The sequence below is a fragment of the Periplaneta americana genome, chromosome 7 (genome assembly GCF_040183065.1).
Source record: "Periplaneta americana isolate PAMFEO1 chromosome 7, P.americana_PAMFEO1_priV1, whole genome shotgun sequence".
NCBI classification, from domain to species: domain Eukaryota; kingdom Metazoa; phylum Arthropoda; class Insecta; order Blattodea; family Blattidae; genus Periplaneta; species Periplaneta americana.
In genome coordinates, this window is record NC_091123.1 from 133,410,398 (window position 1) to 133,430,620 (window position 20,223).

At 35.0% G+C, this 20,223-nt stretch overlaps 1 protein-coding gene across 9 annotated transcripts in view; it reads right to left on the minus strand.

Moving 5' to 3' along the window:
• Dscam3 (Down syndrome cell adhesion molecule 3) overlaps nucleotides 1-20,223 on the minus strand; it is a 2,377,722-nt gene that overhangs the window by 62,780 nt on the left and 2,294,719 nt on the right. For 7 of the 9 annotated variants that reach the window (XR_011333173.1, XR_011333172.1, XM_069831323.1 and 4 more), the window contains exons 19-27: nucleotides 19,474-19,696; nucleotides 15,470-15,606; nucleotides 13,120-13,190; nucleotides 8,319-8,426; nucleotides 6,064-6,202; nucleotides 4,995-5,141; nucleotides 3,506-3,667; nucleotides 2,600-2,736; nucleotides 124-286 (exon numbers count right to left, since the gene is read on the minus strand). Coding sequence is in view for 6 of the 9 variants with exons in the window: in XM_069831323.1 (XP_069687424.1) it covers nucleotides 124-286; nucleotides 2,600-2,736; nucleotides 3,506-3,667; nucleotides 4,995-5,141; nucleotides 6,064-6,202; nucleotides 8,319-8,426; nucleotides 13,120-13,190; nucleotides 15,470-15,606; nucleotides 19,474-19,696 (1,287 nt within the window). In the remaining 3 variants the exon portion in view is untranslated. The remainder of the gene's footprint in view (nucleotides 1-123; nucleotides 287-2,599; nucleotides 2,737-3,505; nucleotides 3,668-4,994; nucleotides 5,142-6,063; nucleotides 6,203-8,318; nucleotides 8,427-13,119; nucleotides 13,191-15,469; nucleotides 15,607-19,473; nucleotides 19,697-20,223) is intronic. The other 2 variants (XR_011333174.1, XM_069831322.1) reach the window with 1 other exon arrangement.

Below are 20,223 nucleotides of genomic sequence, written 5' to 3' on the forward strand. Positions count from 1 at the left end.
ACTGTTACTTATCAAGGATTTTGTGTTAGTATAAACTTAATCTATTACCTTTCATTATTTAAAATGTTATATTAATCTACAATATTACCTAGACTTCATAACAAGTGAAAATCGTATCATTACCTCTGGAGTTTGGAGCTTGAGGGAAAGGTCGAGTACCTTCCCCTTCTCCTACAATTGTTGATGCTGTAACCCAAAATTCATATCTCTGAAGCTCTACAAGACTACGGACCTCAAACATTGTGTCAGAGCTTGGTCCCACACGTACCGGAAAACTGGACGGCTGCTTGAAATAATGAAAAATAAACAGATTAAGCAGATAAAACGAAAGGTAAAAAGAATGTGTTAAGTATTGGAAACAAATGGTATTTTACTTGTTAGTATTTGTTATAACTACTTGTTACTTCTTAGACTAAGTATCATGTGATACTAAAAGAATAGCTGTTACACTTTATGAAATACAAAAAGTATTAAAAATGAAGATAAGAAAAGAGCTTTTATATGACATGATGATGAGTCATTTATGTAATGTATCTATTTTATTGCCACAATTAGTGAAAAAATTTAGATTTAAAGTTTTATACTTGAAATAATACCATCTTAAATAGTAATAATAATAATAATAATAATAATAATAATAATAATAATAATAATAATAATAATAATAATAATATTTATCGTTATCATCATCACCTTATCGTCATCATCATTATTATTACTGTATTATGTTTTTTCTGTAGAATTCCTAATTATAAAATCGCTCAAAAAATATTTTTTATTTCTTCCCCCTATTCTATCTCCATTTTGTGTTTGTGTTTTATGAAGCAAGGACTTATTCTTTTTGATGCTTAATTTATTCACTAAAACTAGTTAAAAAGGCGCAGAATTGGTGATAAGATATTTAAACCTATGTGGATATTCTTTCCGATCTGCAAGGAATGAAACTAAAACCTTTGAAAATATATTATCATTCACAAGATTTGTATTAATAAGCAAATGAAGAGCTTAAACATAAAAAACAGCAAAATCTCCATCTCTAAGTTTCTCATGCACAACACCCGTATGCCTACAGTTTTCTACAAAAAGAAAACAGAAACCATGTGCTAATCTTAGTTAACTAAGACCACCTTGGACTCTTCTCACTTTCAATATGAAGAATTCCATTTCTCATGTAAAAACACCTGTAAGATCAAATTCATTATTACTTCTTACAAAAGAATAATACGTGACGGATGGAAAAGTAGTAAATTTCGTTTACATTTCTTTCATCCAGAGACATGTTTCTTTCACGTGCCATAACTCTATGACATTCCACATTCATCTTCACTTCGATTTTAAGATAAACTATTTCAAAGGTTTTATTTTATTTATTTTACTTGGTTATTTAACGACGCTGTATCAACTACGAGGTTATTTAGCGTCGATGGGATTAGTGATAGCGAGATGATATTTGGCGAGATGAGGCCGAGGATTCGCCATAGATTACCTGACATTTGTCTTATGGTTGGGGAAAACCTCGGAAAAAACCCAACCAAGTAATCAGTCCAAGCGGGAATCGAACCCGCACCCGAACGCAATTCCAGAATGGCAGGCAAGCGCCTTAGCTGACTGAGCTACGCCAGTTGCTCAAAGGTTTTATTACCCTTAAAACTTTTTCAAAGGGTCTACGAGTTTGAACTCATTAATTTCGAATCCAATAACAAATTGTCCATGAAGTATGATTTAAAACAGCATTGGGGATTCCAACTCTGGTTTATACACAAACTACAGGGTGTAACAAAAATAAGGTAAAAAAAATTCAGGAATGGATTCTTAATGTTTAGAGAGGAAAACCATGTTATAACAACTTCAGTCCAGAAATGCTTAATTTCTGAACTATCACTATGTTTATTTGCTGGAAGTATGATACACTCTGTTGACATTTCCTTATATGAATTGTTCAAAATATCCACTTCGTTTCACTGAGTTCTGAACACACTCCAAAATTCCTGGCATAATATAAACTTACAGTATACTAACAGGCCGCCATAATTTCCTCAAAGAGAGTTGCTGCATCATCCACAGCAGTTGAATATTCGGCTAAGTCCGGTGAGTGTGCAGGCCATGCAATGGTCCACCTCTATCTATTTGAAGTGGCTGCAGGCACAAAGACTGAAACGTGCAGAAGCACTGTCATGCATGAAGTACAGTCTTCGATAGAGTAATGGTATGTGGTCCAAGAAAGCAGGCAATATTGTGTGCAAGAAATCTCCATAGTTACGCTCTGTAAGCTGATGCTGATGGAGAACTCTGTTGGTGAGAAGATTGAATTATTGTATTGGGATTTATGTCAGCCAAAACGTGCTGGTTGTGGAAATTATGGATTCCATCTCCTGTGGAATGCACTAAAATCATACTTGAAAGTCTGGTAACTCAGAAATTAAGCATTTCCAGAGCCGTGTTGTTATAATCCACTTTTCTTTTCTACATATGAGGAATCCAACTCTGAAGTTTTGCCCCACATTTTTGTTACAGTCTACACGTTAAAACAAAACAAATACTAAACTAATTCTGTACGTACCAGTACTTAATATCAAAATTTAATATGTAGACAACATACCTTGACTCTGCCTCCTTCAATGACATATACTGTATACTGCACTATAATTCCATTTGGTTGATCAGGTGGAAGCCATGATACTAATATAGAATCTCCTGTCAACGCTAAAGCTTTTATTCCAGAAGGTGATCCAGGAACTATAACGAACATGAAATGGGAATGAACAAGTAAGTTTTTTTAATACATACTGGAAAAAAATTAGAAACAGAAAGGTAGTGCATTTTTACTTTCTTAATATCATTACAAGAATGGAAAAAAAAATAATTAAATTACGAATATCATAATTTCTTATCTAATATGTTACATTTGCATTTAAAAAGTGCTTAAGGAGGGAAAGCTGGTGATCGACAAGATCTCCCAGCTAGGTCCAATGGACCCGTTGACCAACAGCAGGTGTGGTCCTCCAGACATTCTGGGGGTTGTGTGTGAATGAAGCAGCCACCAAAACGTTAAAATATGGCGTTCACTTAAATCGGCTACAACTTGCCATTTTTCACTCCAATATGAAAATATTGGAGTGCAAGAGGTCAAATGACTTCATTGTCAAATGCCTAGCATTAGAAAACAACAACAACATTTACAAAGTTTTTTGCATTATGCTATAAATTCAGAAAAATAATGCATTTCAAGCAATGAACTGAGTCTGCCATCATAGAAAGCAAGGAATGAGAAATGAAATTGTTGTTTCCATTACTAAAGGCTTCAGAACTCCACGTCCAGTCTAGTATATTTTTCATATTGGATGTTTTTGTGTTCAAAATACTCAAAAATCTCACAAAGCATGTTGAACACCATGAAATGCTTAAATCATAACAATACATTAAATTTTCAAAACTAGAAATGTTTAACAATTTTCAATTATAAAATTTAGTGGACAATTCATTAAACTGAAAGAGAGAATCTTACCATCTTGTTCTGTCGCACAATAAGTTGGGTCACTAACAACACCGTCACCAACACTGGTGTAAGCTAGCAGACGGACAGAATAATTAGTGAATTTCAAGAGGCCATGAAGATATGTTTCCACACTTGATGTACGCTTCACTTCACTGCTTGCTGTGTGGACAACTGCAACAGAAACAACATTAAACTGTGAAACGTCACTATCTCTATCTCTTTTTGTATTATTCTGTAAACGTCACAATAAGTACAACAAGACAGCAACCATTCGGGCTCCAACAACCGATTCCCATACAAAAGAGAGGTAATGCGCAATAAGCATAGTACTGAAATGCTATCCTTCGGGACCTTTCTCTATATAGAAAAAGCTAGCAAATGTCTTTATTAAAATATTACGATTACTGATGGAACAAAAAAATAATTTACAGTAAGATGAACAAATTTTACAGCTTTTGACTTGTCACACTACTGTCTGGACTAGATAGCTAGTGAGTCAAAAGTCATAACTCATTATCAGAGACCGGAAGTTTAAGCATTATGAACCATTAAAATAGGCAGACAAAAAGGCATCATAAATAGCTAAAATAGGCAGGCAAAAAGGCAACATAAATAGCTAAAATATCATAAGGAATAAAAGGAAATAAAATTACAAAAACCTTTCACTAGACCCACAATCTTGCACTTTCCACAAAGGGATTTCGGCAGAAAGAAAAGCTTTACATAAGTCGAATGCAAATTGAGATTTTCGACTCGATGTTGCAATTACTGTTGGAACCAAAGAAATCTTCTTCCCAGTAGCCTCGGAAAGTGCATTTTAGTGTTTGGTTGTATTGGTATGTTGCGATATGAAATATTTAGCTAGCTACAACAACGTTGCAATGAAAACTGAAAGAAAAATAACTGTTAAAAATAATGTTAGACCCACACTAATTGTTGCCTTGTCAAATAAACACAAGCGATAATTAAAATGCTTACTGTTATACATTTTTGCACGGCAGCACTCACTGTTGCAAAGAGAATATGAACTGACTGAATGACAATACTATACATTCGGTGGTCACTTTCATTGCAGCGTTATAGAAATAAATTAAAATATACCTGTTGGCAATTTTTAATAACAAATTAATAAATAATAGATAAATAATCAAATAAAGGCAAAAAAAGCATTTATTTTGTAAATTAGGCATTTATATTAAAAAAGGCAGAAAAGGGCAACATAAAACTGTGACGTTTCAATCACAAAGGTATAATTGATACAGATTTACTTTCAAAATGAAGATAGATTTAACATATTTAAAAAGGCATTCTGCCGAAGTTCCGGTCTCTGCTCATTACCAATACAGAACTAGCATGTTGCAATCTGATGCAACCCCTTCTCACCCTGCGCTGATAGCTTGCTAGTTAACTGATAAGACAGTAGCCATGGTGTGCAGAAATAAAGGTCTACTTAAAATACTGAAAACTTATCATATTTCAGTGAGAAAATGTAACTTACTGCTGTCTTTAAACACAGGCCTGTAGATAACTTTGTAGCCTTGCAGTAGGCCTCCATGTTGGTTGGCAGGTGGCGGTGACCAGCTAACCTTCACACTTTGTGATGAGAGTGGAGAACATGCTACATTTTGAGGAGGTGCCTCTGGAACTGTTAATATAATACATTAATAATAGAAGTAATAATAATAATAATATCAATAATAATAATAATAATAATAATATCATCACCGTTTAATTCAACAGATTAATATTCATCACGCCCGACAAACAACAATTTGTTTCCTAAAATGCACAGAAATAGCACAGTCTCTTCATAATACACTCTACTATAAACTAAACTTCAATTCATTAAATTACACATTTCTGGCTCTATTTCAGAAATGGGTGGACGGAATTTTTATTTTATTTTTTCAGTACATGGATAGGGTTCATCCACTTTAAAATTGTGTATCTGAAAATAAGGGGTGCAATTTGAAATTCAAAATAGGGGGCAAGGGAATGCTGAAGTGGAACAGAAAATTCAATCAGCAGTGGTTTTGAACTTCCCCTTCGAAAACTAAATTAACGTATTTTTCCTCAAAATCGTGACCCTGCACATACAAAATTACTCAAGGTGGGAAGTTTTTGAATGAACACACGTTATAATATAAAATAATATACATATTTTTTTTACACATTACAATTATGTTCTGTGGCCTCCGCAATCTCCAGTTTCAATCCGGCCGACTTTTGGTTGTGGGGTTACCTTAAAGAACGAATTTTCCTGACACATCCAACAACCCTACTGCAACTGAAAGATGCCATCTCGTAAGAAATTGCCAATATACCAAGACATTATCTGCAAAATGCTGTGCATGGTGTCACAGACAGAATGCTGTACATTGAACAAGAGAAAGGCGGACATCTTCCCAATGTTTTGTAAAGCCCGTTGTTTGCCCAACACTGTGATGTTTTTGTTTTTTCCCTATTTCAAATATTATAATATTTATAGCAGTTTAATGTTTGAACTGACTTTTGAAATACCCTATATATAAGATGGAAATAACGAATTTAAAATACAAAATACTTACCTCCTTCTTGTGTAGTAGCTGTAACAACAGATGACTGAGGTCCCACTCCAACACCATTGAAAGCAGCAATGGTGATATCGTAACGAGTAAACTTACGAAGATCAGTCAAACGAAACTGATTGACTGAAGCTCCCCTCACCTGAAAAGTTCATACATTTATTTGAGACTAGTAGTGATAAACTACATAACCTAAAGATTTTTTTTTTTTATTTATTCAAGTGGTTCTGTTTAGTTGGGCACAGACAAATATAACAAAGCTACTTTTGTCAAAAGTGGGTACAAAAGCAATTCCCACATCGAATTTAGTACTTACTGTTCTTGATACATATATAAACAGGATATGATTTCAAAGCAATGCAAACAATTAAATTTGCAGTTTTTCAGAAATATCTCAATACTCAGGCATATTAGGCCTATGTGTAACTATCTCCTGATGCACATGATAATCATCCATTACTGTTGCTCTTTTTTTTTTTTTAGTAGATTATTTTACGATGCTTTATTAACATCTCAGGTTATTTAGCGTCTGAATGAGATGGTGATAATGCCGGTGAAATGAGTCTGGGATCTAACACCGAAAGTTATCCAGCATTTGCTCATATTGGGTTGAGGGAAAACCCAGGAAAAAGTCTCAACAGGTAACTTGTCCTGACTGAGAATGGAACCCGGGCCACCTGGTTTCACGGCTAGACGTGCTAACCGTTACTCCACAGGTGTGGACTGTTGCTCTTACGTGAAGTCATTTGTCTACCTTACTTACTTCCTGGCTTTTAAGGAACTCGGAAGTTCATTGCCACCCTCACATAAGGCCACCATTGGTCCCTATCCTGAGCAAGATTAATCCAGTCTCTACAATCATATCCCACCTCCCCCAAATCCATTTTTATATTATCATCTCATCTACATCTCAGCTTCACCAAAGGTCTTTTTCCCTCCGCCCTCCCAACTAACCCAAGCACCAAATCTCATAACCTTATTCCTTTGCTGTTGTCATGTCAAAGAATGTCCCATTCTGAGGCTTATGTTGTGGTTTTGTAACAAGCTGTATTTTACGGTGATGGGTTGTTAACCCTTCGCTCAACCCCCAAGCTGGAGAACCACCCCTTATCGGTGTCTGCTACTGCTTATTCAATATATTCGCAGCTACCCTCCATATCTGGAGGCCGTCTCCTCAATCTGCAACCTGAGGATGCACCATGCTGTGATGATAGGGACGCACCATACAGGGGTCATTTGTCCACCACAGTTTTAAAACTCATTCCAACAATTAAATGAAGGTGCTTCTAAAGTCTTTGGAGCAGGGCAATTTATTTTATGAATATAAGTTATTTCTTGAATTTGTGCCACAAATAAATTATAAATTGTTATCTGAATTTCTGCAAGGAATTCATGCACCCTGGGCCAAATAATCGAAAAGAGAAGGTGTTGGTTCAAGGCAATTTATTTTAATACAATGAAGATAAGCTATTTTTTGAATCAGTGCTGCAAATATTATATATTTTCGACTGATTTTCAACAAATAATGTATACGCCCTGGATCATAAAATCGAAAGCGAACTTCCATTAATTAATAAGTCCATGAACATTGTAAATGTTATAAAATGTCAAATGATTCCCTACAGAGAATACAAGCAACCAGGATCAAACAATCGAAAATGATTTTCACTAATCATCGAGTACATCGAGGCCACCCAAAGGGGGGACAGACACCACTTGAGTGGAGGGACCCAGGCATCATGGGCCTGTAATTTACAATTCATTTTAATATCAATATGCCTGGTAAATTATTAATAAGTATTTAATGAATTTCAATCTTAAGGCCTTAAGATTGAAATTCATTAAATACTTATTAATAATCATGGGCCTGACCAGATTTTTAGGGATTTTTAGGGAAAAGAAGATAGAAAATATTCACAACACTTTTTCTTACATTAAAGAAGAATTCTGTTAAATTACATATTACTGAAATAATAATTATGTTTTCAAGTCTTATAAAAAGAAGGCTGCTATTGAAGAATGATTTCCTTCTTTATGTGGGTATTGTAATAAAATTTACTTAGCCTGTTGTCTTAGCACTGTGTTTAAATTATAGAACTCCAACATTAATTAAAATATTGGCATGAAGGGAGGGCTCTGACAAATGTTTAAGTATTTATGAGGGGGGGGGGGGGGAATACTATTTCTATGGGTGGCTACAACAGGAGTTATTCTTTGAAAATACTGAACTCAGGTTATGTGTAAAATGGAAAACTTACAGTATGCGAGCTGGTGTGATTCCCTCCAAATCCTGAGGAAGCACTATGGACATTCCAATAGATAACATAACCCAACAAGTCTCCATTCCATAACTCAGGTTGAGGTGGCTGGAAACATGAAGAATGCAAGAGTTTCAATAAAAGAACAAGTGATGTCAAAATTCATAACTTTTAGATGCTGCATATTAATTAGTCTTGGTTAAATGTTTTATTGTGAATTGGTATTGGTTTTCAAAGTAAGAAAATTAAAAAAAAATCACGGATATAATAGAACGATAAATTGAAACAATTCAAATACATAGTTTATTTCTTAATAACTTTTATTTGCAATTATTATTATTACCACTACTAATATTATGATGATACTTGTCATCAATGAAGATTATAAAAAGGATAGGTACATACAATAATAATAACAATAATAATAATAATAATAATAATAATAATAATAATAATAATAATAATAATAATGACGATGTTAAAATAAAATATTATAGTTACCAATAAATTAAAATTCTACATGGTGTCCATAAAGTTTCAGTACGCAAAGTTTGTGAATTTATTACGAGTTATATATCACTTGAATATTTATAAACTACACAAATACAGTAGCAGTCTTACTAATAAACAGTGTATAGTTTTTATACGAGATTTATGCAGAGTTGAGACAGAAAACGTTACTAATAAACCGTGAATAAGCTATGGACGTATAAACAGGCTGTAACTATACAATGGGAATTGCTTTGCAGTAGTTATATACACGAAATCCCTTGTTTAAACGTTGTATATAGCGAAAAAATGGCCGCCCCTCTAACAGCTGTTCGTATCGACTGTCATTTTACAATGATGGTTACCTTATAACCACGGAAGAACAAACCAAAGATCATAGAATGAAATTTGTTTAAACAAAAGCCGCCCTAAATAAGGATTCGATAGATCGGCCTACTAATCAATTCATAAAGAATAATAAGTAAACAAAACAATTTTGTGACATTTGGAAAGAAAAAGAAAAAACATTAAGATAAGAAAACGTAGGAAATCATTTACAATAAAAATTTTGTTGGGTACAAATGATTACTAATTATAGCTAAGGATGATTTTAACACGTGAGATCCTATGGCATCAATCGTTGCATCAGAAATTTTATATTGTTTAAGTTGATTTAAAGTTTCACGTGGGATCGTGCCACGGGCACCGAACATGAGCCCAAAAACTGTCCAGTGTGTAATGTGGTATTGTGCTCCAAGATGCTGACAACAAGGCTCATATACGACTTGTTTTTCACGACACACCTCTTGTGGCTGTTGTTCATGCATCTCAAAACGGATTGTGGGATCAAGAATGACACCCTTATCCTTCTGCCGATCAATTATGATGATATCAGCCCGTCTAGTAGAGCCATCAGAAGAGACGCAACCAACCTCCTCATAAACCTCATAGGAAGCATTCTGACGGATTGAAGCTGCGATGAGAGAACGAACCGTATTATGTCTGTTGATTCGGAGCAATTCTCCATGATGGCAGAAACCCAAGACGTGAGGAAGCATTTCTTGCTCGTCGCATCTTCTGCAACGGGTTGAGTCAAGAGTTCTACCAGGGAGAGTATGTACAGGTATTGTATTACAGTTCATCTTAATGGCTTGCGTCCACTGACTGCTCGAAAGTCCCTTTTTGGTTGAGATCCACGAATTACCTTTCTTCCAGTGAGAATAGAAAACAACTCCCAAACCTTTACTTTTCAATTTGCTCCATTGATGAAAAGAATCTTCACGCAATGCTTTTCTTAGTTTTTGAGAAGAAATACGTTCAGAGTTTGTACTCTTTGACCAAAATGTAACGTGATAATCGATTAGAGCCAGTTGTACTATCGATATTTAACATGCCACACTAGAGCACTCTACCGGATGCAGTAGAGAACCTCAGATATTCTATTACCTTTCGTAACGAAGTAATGACGAAACTATGACGTAGCTGTGTAACAGTTATACTGTTATATACGACGTATGTAGTGATTATTAGTAAGGAATTTAACCACGACTTGTCCACACCTGTGGAGTAACGGTCACCGCGTATGGCCGTGAAACCAGGTGGCCCGGGTTCAAATCCCGGTCGGGGCAAGTTACCTGGTTGAGGTTTTTTCCGGGGTTTTCCCTCAACCCAATATGAGCAAATGCTGGGTAACTTTAGGTGCTGGACCCCGGACTCATTTCACCGGCATTATCACCTTCATTTCATTCAGACGCTAAATAACCTAGATGTTGATACAGCGTCGTAAAATAACCTAATAAAATAAAAAAAATAAATTAACCACGACTTATAAACGAGCTACTCAATGCATAAGTATAAGACAGTTAAACGTCTGTATATAGAGTTTTTATTAGTAAGACCGTAGGTATATTAATTGTATATGCATAGTGATTTCATATCGTTCACATCACATGCTGGAAATATCTCCATCCCTCTTGCAAGCATAAGTTCACATGCTTACACATGTCAATCTGCAACACACTTCTTAACCTTACAGGAGAATATTATTGTCTTTGTTGTCCATGTAATAACCTGCTTCAGATTTTCAACATAAAGGTCATCTTTAAAAGACCTTTCCTTCAATTAAACCCACACTCAAATCAGGGGAGCGTGATGCCCAATAGTTTTTTGATACGAAGTGATTACCAAAAAAACTCTTAGCATTTCCATAGTTTCATTAGAAGTGCAATATGTTGCACTATCCTTCTGAAACCAACAGTCACATTCATCAAGTTCTAACAAACCCTCAAACAGTTAAGCAATATATCTGTATAGAGGACCATCTACTGTGGCATCAATTAACAGTAGTCTCATAACACGCTATATCACACCAAATGTCGATTTTCTGAGAATGAAGCAGTACCTCATGTAAGACATGGGAATTTTTTGCAGCCCAAATTCGTGTGTTCATCATTTTCAGCTTCTATTCTCTTAAGGATTCCAGTCTAACGTCATCTTTTCAATAGATCATTGCCTTTCTTTAATGTATGTCCTATTTCATTCCATTTTCGTTTATTTCTAATTTCATTTCATTTTGACATGTTTTTTCTCACAGATCATTATTCATATTTGAGACACTTTCTGGTCATCTGATTCTTAATATTCTCACTAACAATTCATTTTCGATCATTTTACTTGTCTTTCAGGTTTCGTTCTGAGAGTAGATGTATCAATTTCAATGAAACCATGCTATGTTGCCATATCTTCACACATCTCAGATACCGGTACAATTTACACGAGAAGTACAGCCTATCTCTAGCAAAAATACACTCTGATGACATGCATGACTCACTGTGAACTAACAAATTGTTTACTACATTTCAAGATTACTATTGCAGCACACCATACGTTTGCATTCTGTTCTTTTATACATTTCGCACTTATGCACTTTGCACATTTAATTGGTTACTTTTTTAAAGATCCCAGCAAAATTCCTGTTTTTTCCATGTTAATTTACTTGAGATATACATTCTTTGTTTATTCGTTGTTTACACATACAATCACATTTTAAACACCGAGAGATATAAAACAAACGGTAATTTATATGTTCTAAATCAATCTTGCTCGAGATTAAATTTGTTGTGAAAATGTAACAAGGCGAAAATACTGTACATGTTCACTGAAGAATACCATGAAGATAGCGATGTTCCTGTTTGTGATAAGTTGTTGTTTTCTAATGCCAGGCGTTTGACAAAGTCATTTGACCTCTTGCACTCCAATATTTTTCAAAGATATTATCATGGCCAGCGACTGAAGCACAGATTTTGAGGTGTTCCGAATCCATTTCTTGGTTTGAGTTGCACAATTCTATGCAGGTGTTTGGCCAAACAATCATGGCCTGTTGCCAATCTAAATGCAGCTACAGACGATTTTCGTGGTAAATCGGGAATTAACTGTGGATTTTGATGCAGAGAGTTCCATTTTTTCCCTTGAGATTGTGTTATCAAATTTTGTTTGTTGAAGTCTAAGTATGTGGATTTAATAAATCTTTTCACAGAGTAATACATAGATTTAGTAACAGGTCTGTAAGTAGCAGTGCTGCCCTTCTTTGCTAAAGCATCCGCATTCTCGTTTCCCAGAATTCCACAATGGGATGGTATCCATTGGAATACAATTCTTTTATTGAGTGATATTAATTGAGAGAGCATTTTAGTTTGTTTGTGATAAGTAGGAGCAGTTGAGAGGAAAGACTTCATTTGATGATCATGTGGTTGTTGATATAAATGTCATTACAACTGAAGCCACGACAATCTCCAATATGTTTCAAGGCATTCAACAGGGAAGATGACGATTATGCAGGTAATGAGACAGCTTTCAACAATCTTGTGCCCTTTAATGACGTTGTTATTGCTTTAGAAACAGTAAAACATTACGTAACACATCATGATCATGATGTAACTGAACAAATTATGAAATATTTACCATAATTTGAAGACATGGTTTATTCCATAGGAGCAAACGAAAGCAAGAGTCCAAAATAACTTACTTTTTTTTTTAATTAATCACATATTATCAAAATAATGTTATCTCAGATGTTATTAAATGTCATAACAGTTATAATGCTTTTCTCATTTATGTGTTCTTTGCTTCAGATCTCCATAAAAAGATTTTATAAATGAAGTTTTACTATAGTTATCAAATGTCTTAACATAAACCACAGTTGTCACAGTTAATTAATTAATAAATTATCAAATTCCGAATACTGGGACTTTATGAACACTCTGTATACGTTACTTTGTGTCATAAAGAGAAAAATATAACTGTGAATCAGTACCTTCCATGTAGCAAGAAGTTGATCTGGACCAAGTGTCTCCACGTGAACGCTCTGTGGGGGACCAACAGGTGCTGCAAATGTAGTAATGTAATTAGTGTAAGTAATTTAAATAATTTCTATGCTACTACTAAACTAAAACATAAGATTATGTAAGGTCATTAAAAAAAAGTAAAACTATAGACTTATATTAAGTCATTAATCATACTTTTACTTCTACAGATCTATCTAACTCTAATCAAATTAAATGAAAATAAGTAAATTAGATACATTCGAAGGTAAGACTTTAAGAAAAATTACTGGAGCAGTTCAGAATCTAATAGTACTATAACAGAAAACAAATTAAACAATAAAGAACTGAATACTGTGCACTGGAATGCAAATAATGTATTCATATTGCTTCTACACAATGTAAATAACCTCTCAATGACTCCATCTCTTTATATTTCTACCCAATCCCCAACTCACAACTAACACAAATCAGTTGTGCATTTAACTTTAGTCAATTCTTCATATCACGCTCAATTAGTTCACTGGCGGGTAAAAATTGAAAGTAATCTTCACAGATTCTTCATTTGATATAAATCTACACACCATACACACAAAGAAAGTTGTCCAATTCTGTGGTTTCGTCACAAGAACTTCAAACCACTCAGAATTGTTCACCTGTATTGGTCAGTTCATTTATAATGTGGCTACAGATATGAAAAAATCTCACTTTGAATTTCTACACTTTGGTACAGTGGATGCAAAATATCTCCAAGCCTGGCCTACATCACAGAAAAAGAGGAGTGAGAGATAGAGAAACAAACAAATGGTTCTGAAATGCGGATTGTTATGCATGTTAAAACTGAAAACACTGACTACTCATTGCTCTCTATGTTGATTCTCTATCCCAGTGAAGTAATTGAATCTGGTAGTGACAGTGAGCAGATGTTTTTAACTTCAGCAATATGAAAGATTTGTCAAATAATGTCATTACACCTGTCCCTTCCTCCAGCAAGTCCACTTTCAGGAATCGAAACTATTATCGTAATAGTCTTCAAGCTCGCAGATATCCTATGGCCACTGTACTGCATGTTCTTAGTTCATTCTCAAGATGCTGCAGTAACATAGCATGCCCAGACTATGCGTGAAATCTCAAATGAAAGTGAGCAAAATTGTCCATTATTTATCTCAGCCTATTATGACAGCACTTACAGTCGATGTTTATTTCTAAACCTTCTTTTCCCGCAATATGAATAGACTTTCGAGATGTATCACAGAATAGAATAAACAATTTTTTCAAGCATATTACTTACACAAGAAAGAACCTAAATCATGATTAACTTTTGCTTCACTAATGAATGAGTACCATCAAAAGCAGTGAATTTTGTTAGTGAGATAAGTGGACAACAGATTTGGAGCTCACATATTCAGTTTTTGTCTACCACCAAATTCGCTTGCATGAGCACTTCTTTTTTTTGAGTGCATTTTAATTGTTTCTCTTCCCATTTCCCAATTCATATTGACTTTAGAGTCAGCTTCGGTAGCGTAGTTGGTATAGCGCTGGCCTTATATTCTCGAGGTTGAGGGTTCGATTCCGGCCCACGTTGATAGCATTTAAGTGTGTTTAAATGCAACAAGCTCATGTCAGTAGATTTACTGGCATGTAAAAGAACTCCTGTGGGGCAAAATTCTGGCACACCGGCAACGCTGATATAACCTATGCAGTTGCGAGCGTCATTAAATAAACCATAATTTAAATAAAATTTGACTTTAGCACTGACTAATTTTGGCTGTGTCACTCTAAAATACAATCCCAATAAATCAACCTAGGCTGTGCTATGTCAAGGGGGAGGAGAAACCATGCACAATAAAAATGAGCAACAATTTAAAAATGGAGCCGATGAATCAATGCTGCTTTGTAGCAACATCATATTGGATTTTTAGTCTTCTTTTACGACAGTCGTATTTTTCCTGAACCAAAAATACAAGATGGCGTTGCTACAAAGTGGTTGTGAAACAGGAAAAAATTACCATTTTCTTCTTTAAGTACCAAATATTACAAATCTTTTTTGTAAATACTACCAAAAATTTATTTTAGTATTATGACCATATCAGAATGGCACTGTTACTAGTAATAAGGCTGTATTCTAGAGTCTAGCCATTTTGGCTGAATATAGGTTAAAATCTGAGTGATTTCTACGTTTGTAGTAGTTCTTGTAGAACTTGTTTACTGCGTGTAAACATGGCACTTCTGCAGCAGTCGTTTTACTACAAATTTATTTATTTTAATATTCAGGACTCTGAACAACAAAGTAATAAGTAATGATTTGAAGTAACAGTTACGAACTACAGGCAGAGCACTGACCTTCTTCCTGAGTCTTGGCTGCTATGGGTTCAGTAAAAGCACTGGGTTCGATTCCATTGATAGCCGACATTCTGATGTGGTAGGTAGTAGCAGGGTGCAGTCCACTTAGCACTGCTGTGTGTTGCTGTTGCTCGTGCCTGAGGAATGTAAACAATTCAGTGAGTACTAGTCTGTGTAGCTATATCACAAAACTAAGCGAAAGTTTTAAATGCGAGATATATAACTTCGCATAGGTCTGCGTCTTACTTTAAAAATGCGAACACACATAAATTACAAGGGTTCATGGTGAATACTATAAAAATTTTCAGCGAATTTGATGCAGGATCTGTGGATTGTCATTCACTCCTTATTGAAAAATAAGATAACATTAAAAGTTAGTTTTCCTGTCAATCACTATATGAAGGTTTATGGATTTCAGGAAATGGCGATCTTTGGTAATATTAAGAAATTGAATTATTACCTTTTTTGTCCCGTTTAGAATGAAGTCTTCACCATAACTGTCATATTCGAATGTGATTTCACAAGCAATTTTTCACATCAACAAGTGACTCGTTTTTGTTCTCATGATGATAACAGTATTTAAGGAATGTTTGTCCCAAGTCAGTTCAAACAGATTCAAAGGCGAAGTGAACAAACTGCTTTAATTTTATAATTGTTAGAGTCTTATTTTGCAGAGTTCGTATAGGTCAGTTTCTGTCAGATGCATTTCCAATTCACTGTGGGCTAAAGCAAGGAGATGCACTATCACCTTTACCTTTTAACTTTGCTCTAGAGTATGCCATTAGGAAAGTCCAGGATAACAGAGAGGGTTTGGAATTGAATGGGTTACATCAGCTGCTTGTCTATGCGGATGACGTGAATATGTTAGGAGAAAATCCACAAACAATTAGGGAAAACACGGGGATTTTACTGGAAGCAAGTAAAGAGATAGGTTTGGAAGTAAATCCTGAAAAGACAAAGTATATGATTATGTCTCGTGACAAGAATATTATACGAAATGGAAATATAAAAATTAGAAATTTATCTTTCGAAGAGTCGACCTGGTTGGCAAGTTGGTATAGCGCTGGCCTTCTATGCCCAAGGTTGCGGGTTCGATCCCGGGCCAGGTCGATGGCATTTAAGTGTGCTTAAATGCGACAGGCTCATGTCAGTATATTTACTGGCATGTAAAAGAACTCCTGCGGGACAAAATTCCGGCACATCCGGCGACGCTGATATAACCTCTGCAGTTGCGAGCTTCGTTAAATAAAACATAACATTCTTTCGAAGAGGTGGATAAGTTCAAATACCTGGGAGTAACAGTAACAAATAAAAATGATACTCGGGAGGAAATTAAACACAGAATAAATATGGGAAATGTGTGTTATTATTCGGTTCAGAAGCTTTTATCATCCAGTCTGCTGTCAAAAAATGTGAAAGTTAGAATTTATAAAACAGTTATATTACCGGTTGTTCTTTATGGTTGTGAAACTTGGGCTCTCACTTTGAGAGAGGAACAGAGGTTAAGGGTGTTTGAGAATAAGGTTCTCAGGAAAATATTTGGGGCTAAGAGGGATGAAGTTACAGGAGAATGGAGAAAATTACACAACACAGAACAGCACGCATTGTATTCTTCACCTGACATAATTAGGAACATTAAATCTAGATGTTTGAGATGGGCAGGGCATGTAGCACGTATGGGCGAATCCAGAAATGCATATAGAGTGTTAGTTGGGAGGCCGGAAGGAAAAAGACCTTTGGGGAGGCCGAGACGTAGATGGGAAGATAATATTAAAATGGATGTAAGGGAGGTGGGATATGATGATAGATACTGGATTAATCTTGCACAGGATAGGGACCGATGGAGGGCTTATATGAGGGCGGCAATGAACCTCCGGGTTCCTTAAACGCCAGTAAGTAAGTAAGTAAGTAAGTAAGTAAGTAAGTAAGTACGTAAGTAAGTAAGCAAGCAAGCAAGTAAGTAAGAGTCTTATTTTACACTGAATAAAATGAATGAATAATATGTTTTAAAAAAGGATATAGAATATTAAAAAATTTAACATTATGCAGACAAATATGAATTACTGATGATATACAATGCATTACAAATAAATACAAAATAAAATAGACAATGCAAATAGAATAAAATAATGATACATATAATTAAAAAAAAAACAGAGGATACAATATTTTTCTTTTAATAAATTTGAAAACCGAATGAGCAGTGCTCATGCTCAGTCACAGTTCTAAAATTATTGTTAATTACAGGATGAATGCAGATATAAACTACAAACCAATATAATTATTTTTTTATTGGGTTATTTTACGACGCTGTATCTACATCTAAGATTATTTAGCGTCTGAATGAAATGAAGGTGATAATGCCGGTGAAATGAGTCCGGGTCCAGCACCGAAAGTTACCCAGCATTTGCTTATATTGGGTTGAGGAAAACCCCGGAAAAAACCTCAACCAGGTAACTTGCCCTGACCGGGATTCGAACCCAGGCCACCTGGTTTCACGGCCTGGCGCGCTGACCGTTACTCCACAGGAGTGGACCAAACCAATATAAGAAAGAGAAGAATTTACATAATTTTGTATGTCAATCAATTAAAACAATATCATCTCCCTAACAGGTGATAGTCCTAGAAGGACTGTTCCGGTCTACAAAAGTTTTCCTGCCATCTCTTCACAGGGCGACCCAATGATCTTTTCCCTGTTGGTCTGTAGTTCAAGATTACTCGAAGAATCCTTGTTCTAAGCATACACTTGACATGGTGAAGCCAGTTGTCTTGATATTGATGAATATAATGCAGTGCAGGTTCCCTTCCCAATATACAATATACGAAAAGAAACTAAAATGGATATATGTAAGATTTATAAAAAAAAAAAAACTACTCCGAAGGTAGAGAATATAAGTATCATCATCATCATCATCATCATCATCATCATCATCACCATCATCAATTTCTTCATCGTCGATGTCGTCACCATCATCATTATCATCACCTTCTTCTTCTTCTTCTTCTCCTTCTTCTTCCAGTACAAGTATTTGGCCACATGGCCTGTTATGGCCTCATAGAATAATTTTCACACCATCGTTTCCTTGGATGACCCAGTGTTTTCTTCCTGTGTAACTGATACTGAAGTATGGCTTTTGGTATTCTGTGGGATCACATACATTGTAAAAGATTCATCCACAGTTATTCTGATATTGTAGTATATATTGCACAACTGATTCAACTGAAAGTTCTACCATTTCATCTTCATTACATTTGTGGTCTCATCTTGTATATTATCCTGCTGTTTTGGATGAATTCCATTTCGTTAGCTGTTATTGTGCTTTCGTCTTTCTTTTCTAGTTTTTCATCCCTCACTTCCATAAAAAAAGCACAAGTCTTGCCAAGGTGTTACACAGGCGTGTTCTAGTATTCTGTATACTAGGGAAAGTTTAATTATGCTGGTAATGATTCCCATTCCTTTAGAATAGTTTAAAATTTTGTCTCCATTATGTCTAATTCATCATAAAATGATAGTTCATAACCAAGATACCAGTACATAAAATCATACAGTCATTCTAAAATGTTGTTTTCTGAACATATTTTACTAGAAACATGGTATTTTCCACGGGTCATTTTTTTGTCAGTACTGACTTCCATGCCATATTCTTTTCCAACAATATTTAAATACAAATATAATAATTATAATAAATTTATACACAGGTAAATTTACTTAATCAAGTTGAAGATATTAACATTTATTATATTTCAGTGGGTTAGGCCTATATGTTAAAAGTTCCGGGTGTAATTTAGTTACAGAATTATACAACCAATGGTCAAAATTAATGCTAAGCTTTAAACCAGAAGCTGTGAAACGTTTAGGGTTCTACTACCGGTAACCTTAAATTATTATATTGTCTTGTACCATAATCATGTGCCTGTGATATACAAAAAACTATGAATCTATAATAAATAAGAGTCTACATGTACAAAGACACTTTTATTCTTTCAGTGAATGGATACTATACCCCATATTCAGGCCACCAGTCTCAACAGCAGCAACAGAGAGGTTAAGTGTATTTGCCTGTTGCCAGTCTGTTATATCACTGCGACCTGATAGAGAAGATGCTTTGTACTGCACTGTATAGCCAAGCAGTCTGCTGTGCCCATCAAACGGTGGTCGCCATGATAGTCTCACTGCACGGCTTCCAACTTCCACCACCTCTAAATTGACAGGTGGATCTGGAGGCTCTAGAAGGGAATTATTAAAAGTATCATCAGTACACGTTATTATAGTATTTAGTGTCAGTGTCGATTTCAAGAATTTCTGAAGGTTGATTATTGCAGAAAATACTTTTTACGCCAGAATTTATTTTATAACAGTAGTTTCATTTTGATTTCTGATATTTTTAGGATAACAACAATAGTACTAAGCATACAAAAGTATAAATAGGAATCAATATTTTAAGATATTAACGACTTTTGGAATTTCGAATAAGTTAATAAATTTGATAAAAGTGATTATGAATAAAACCGAGAGTAGACTTAAAATTCGAAGTATTTTATCAGACTGTTATTTAATTAAGAATGGGTAGGCAAGGAAATCCTCTCTCAACCAATCTAGCTTCGGAATATGCGACAAGGAAAATGTCTCTAAACCCAGTTGCTAATATTTACAATAGATTATACCAACACCTGGCATATTATTATGCTGATTATTTCTATATGATCACAAGAAGGCATAGTGTGCTGGTACAGCCTTCGAGGAGTTTGAGGGT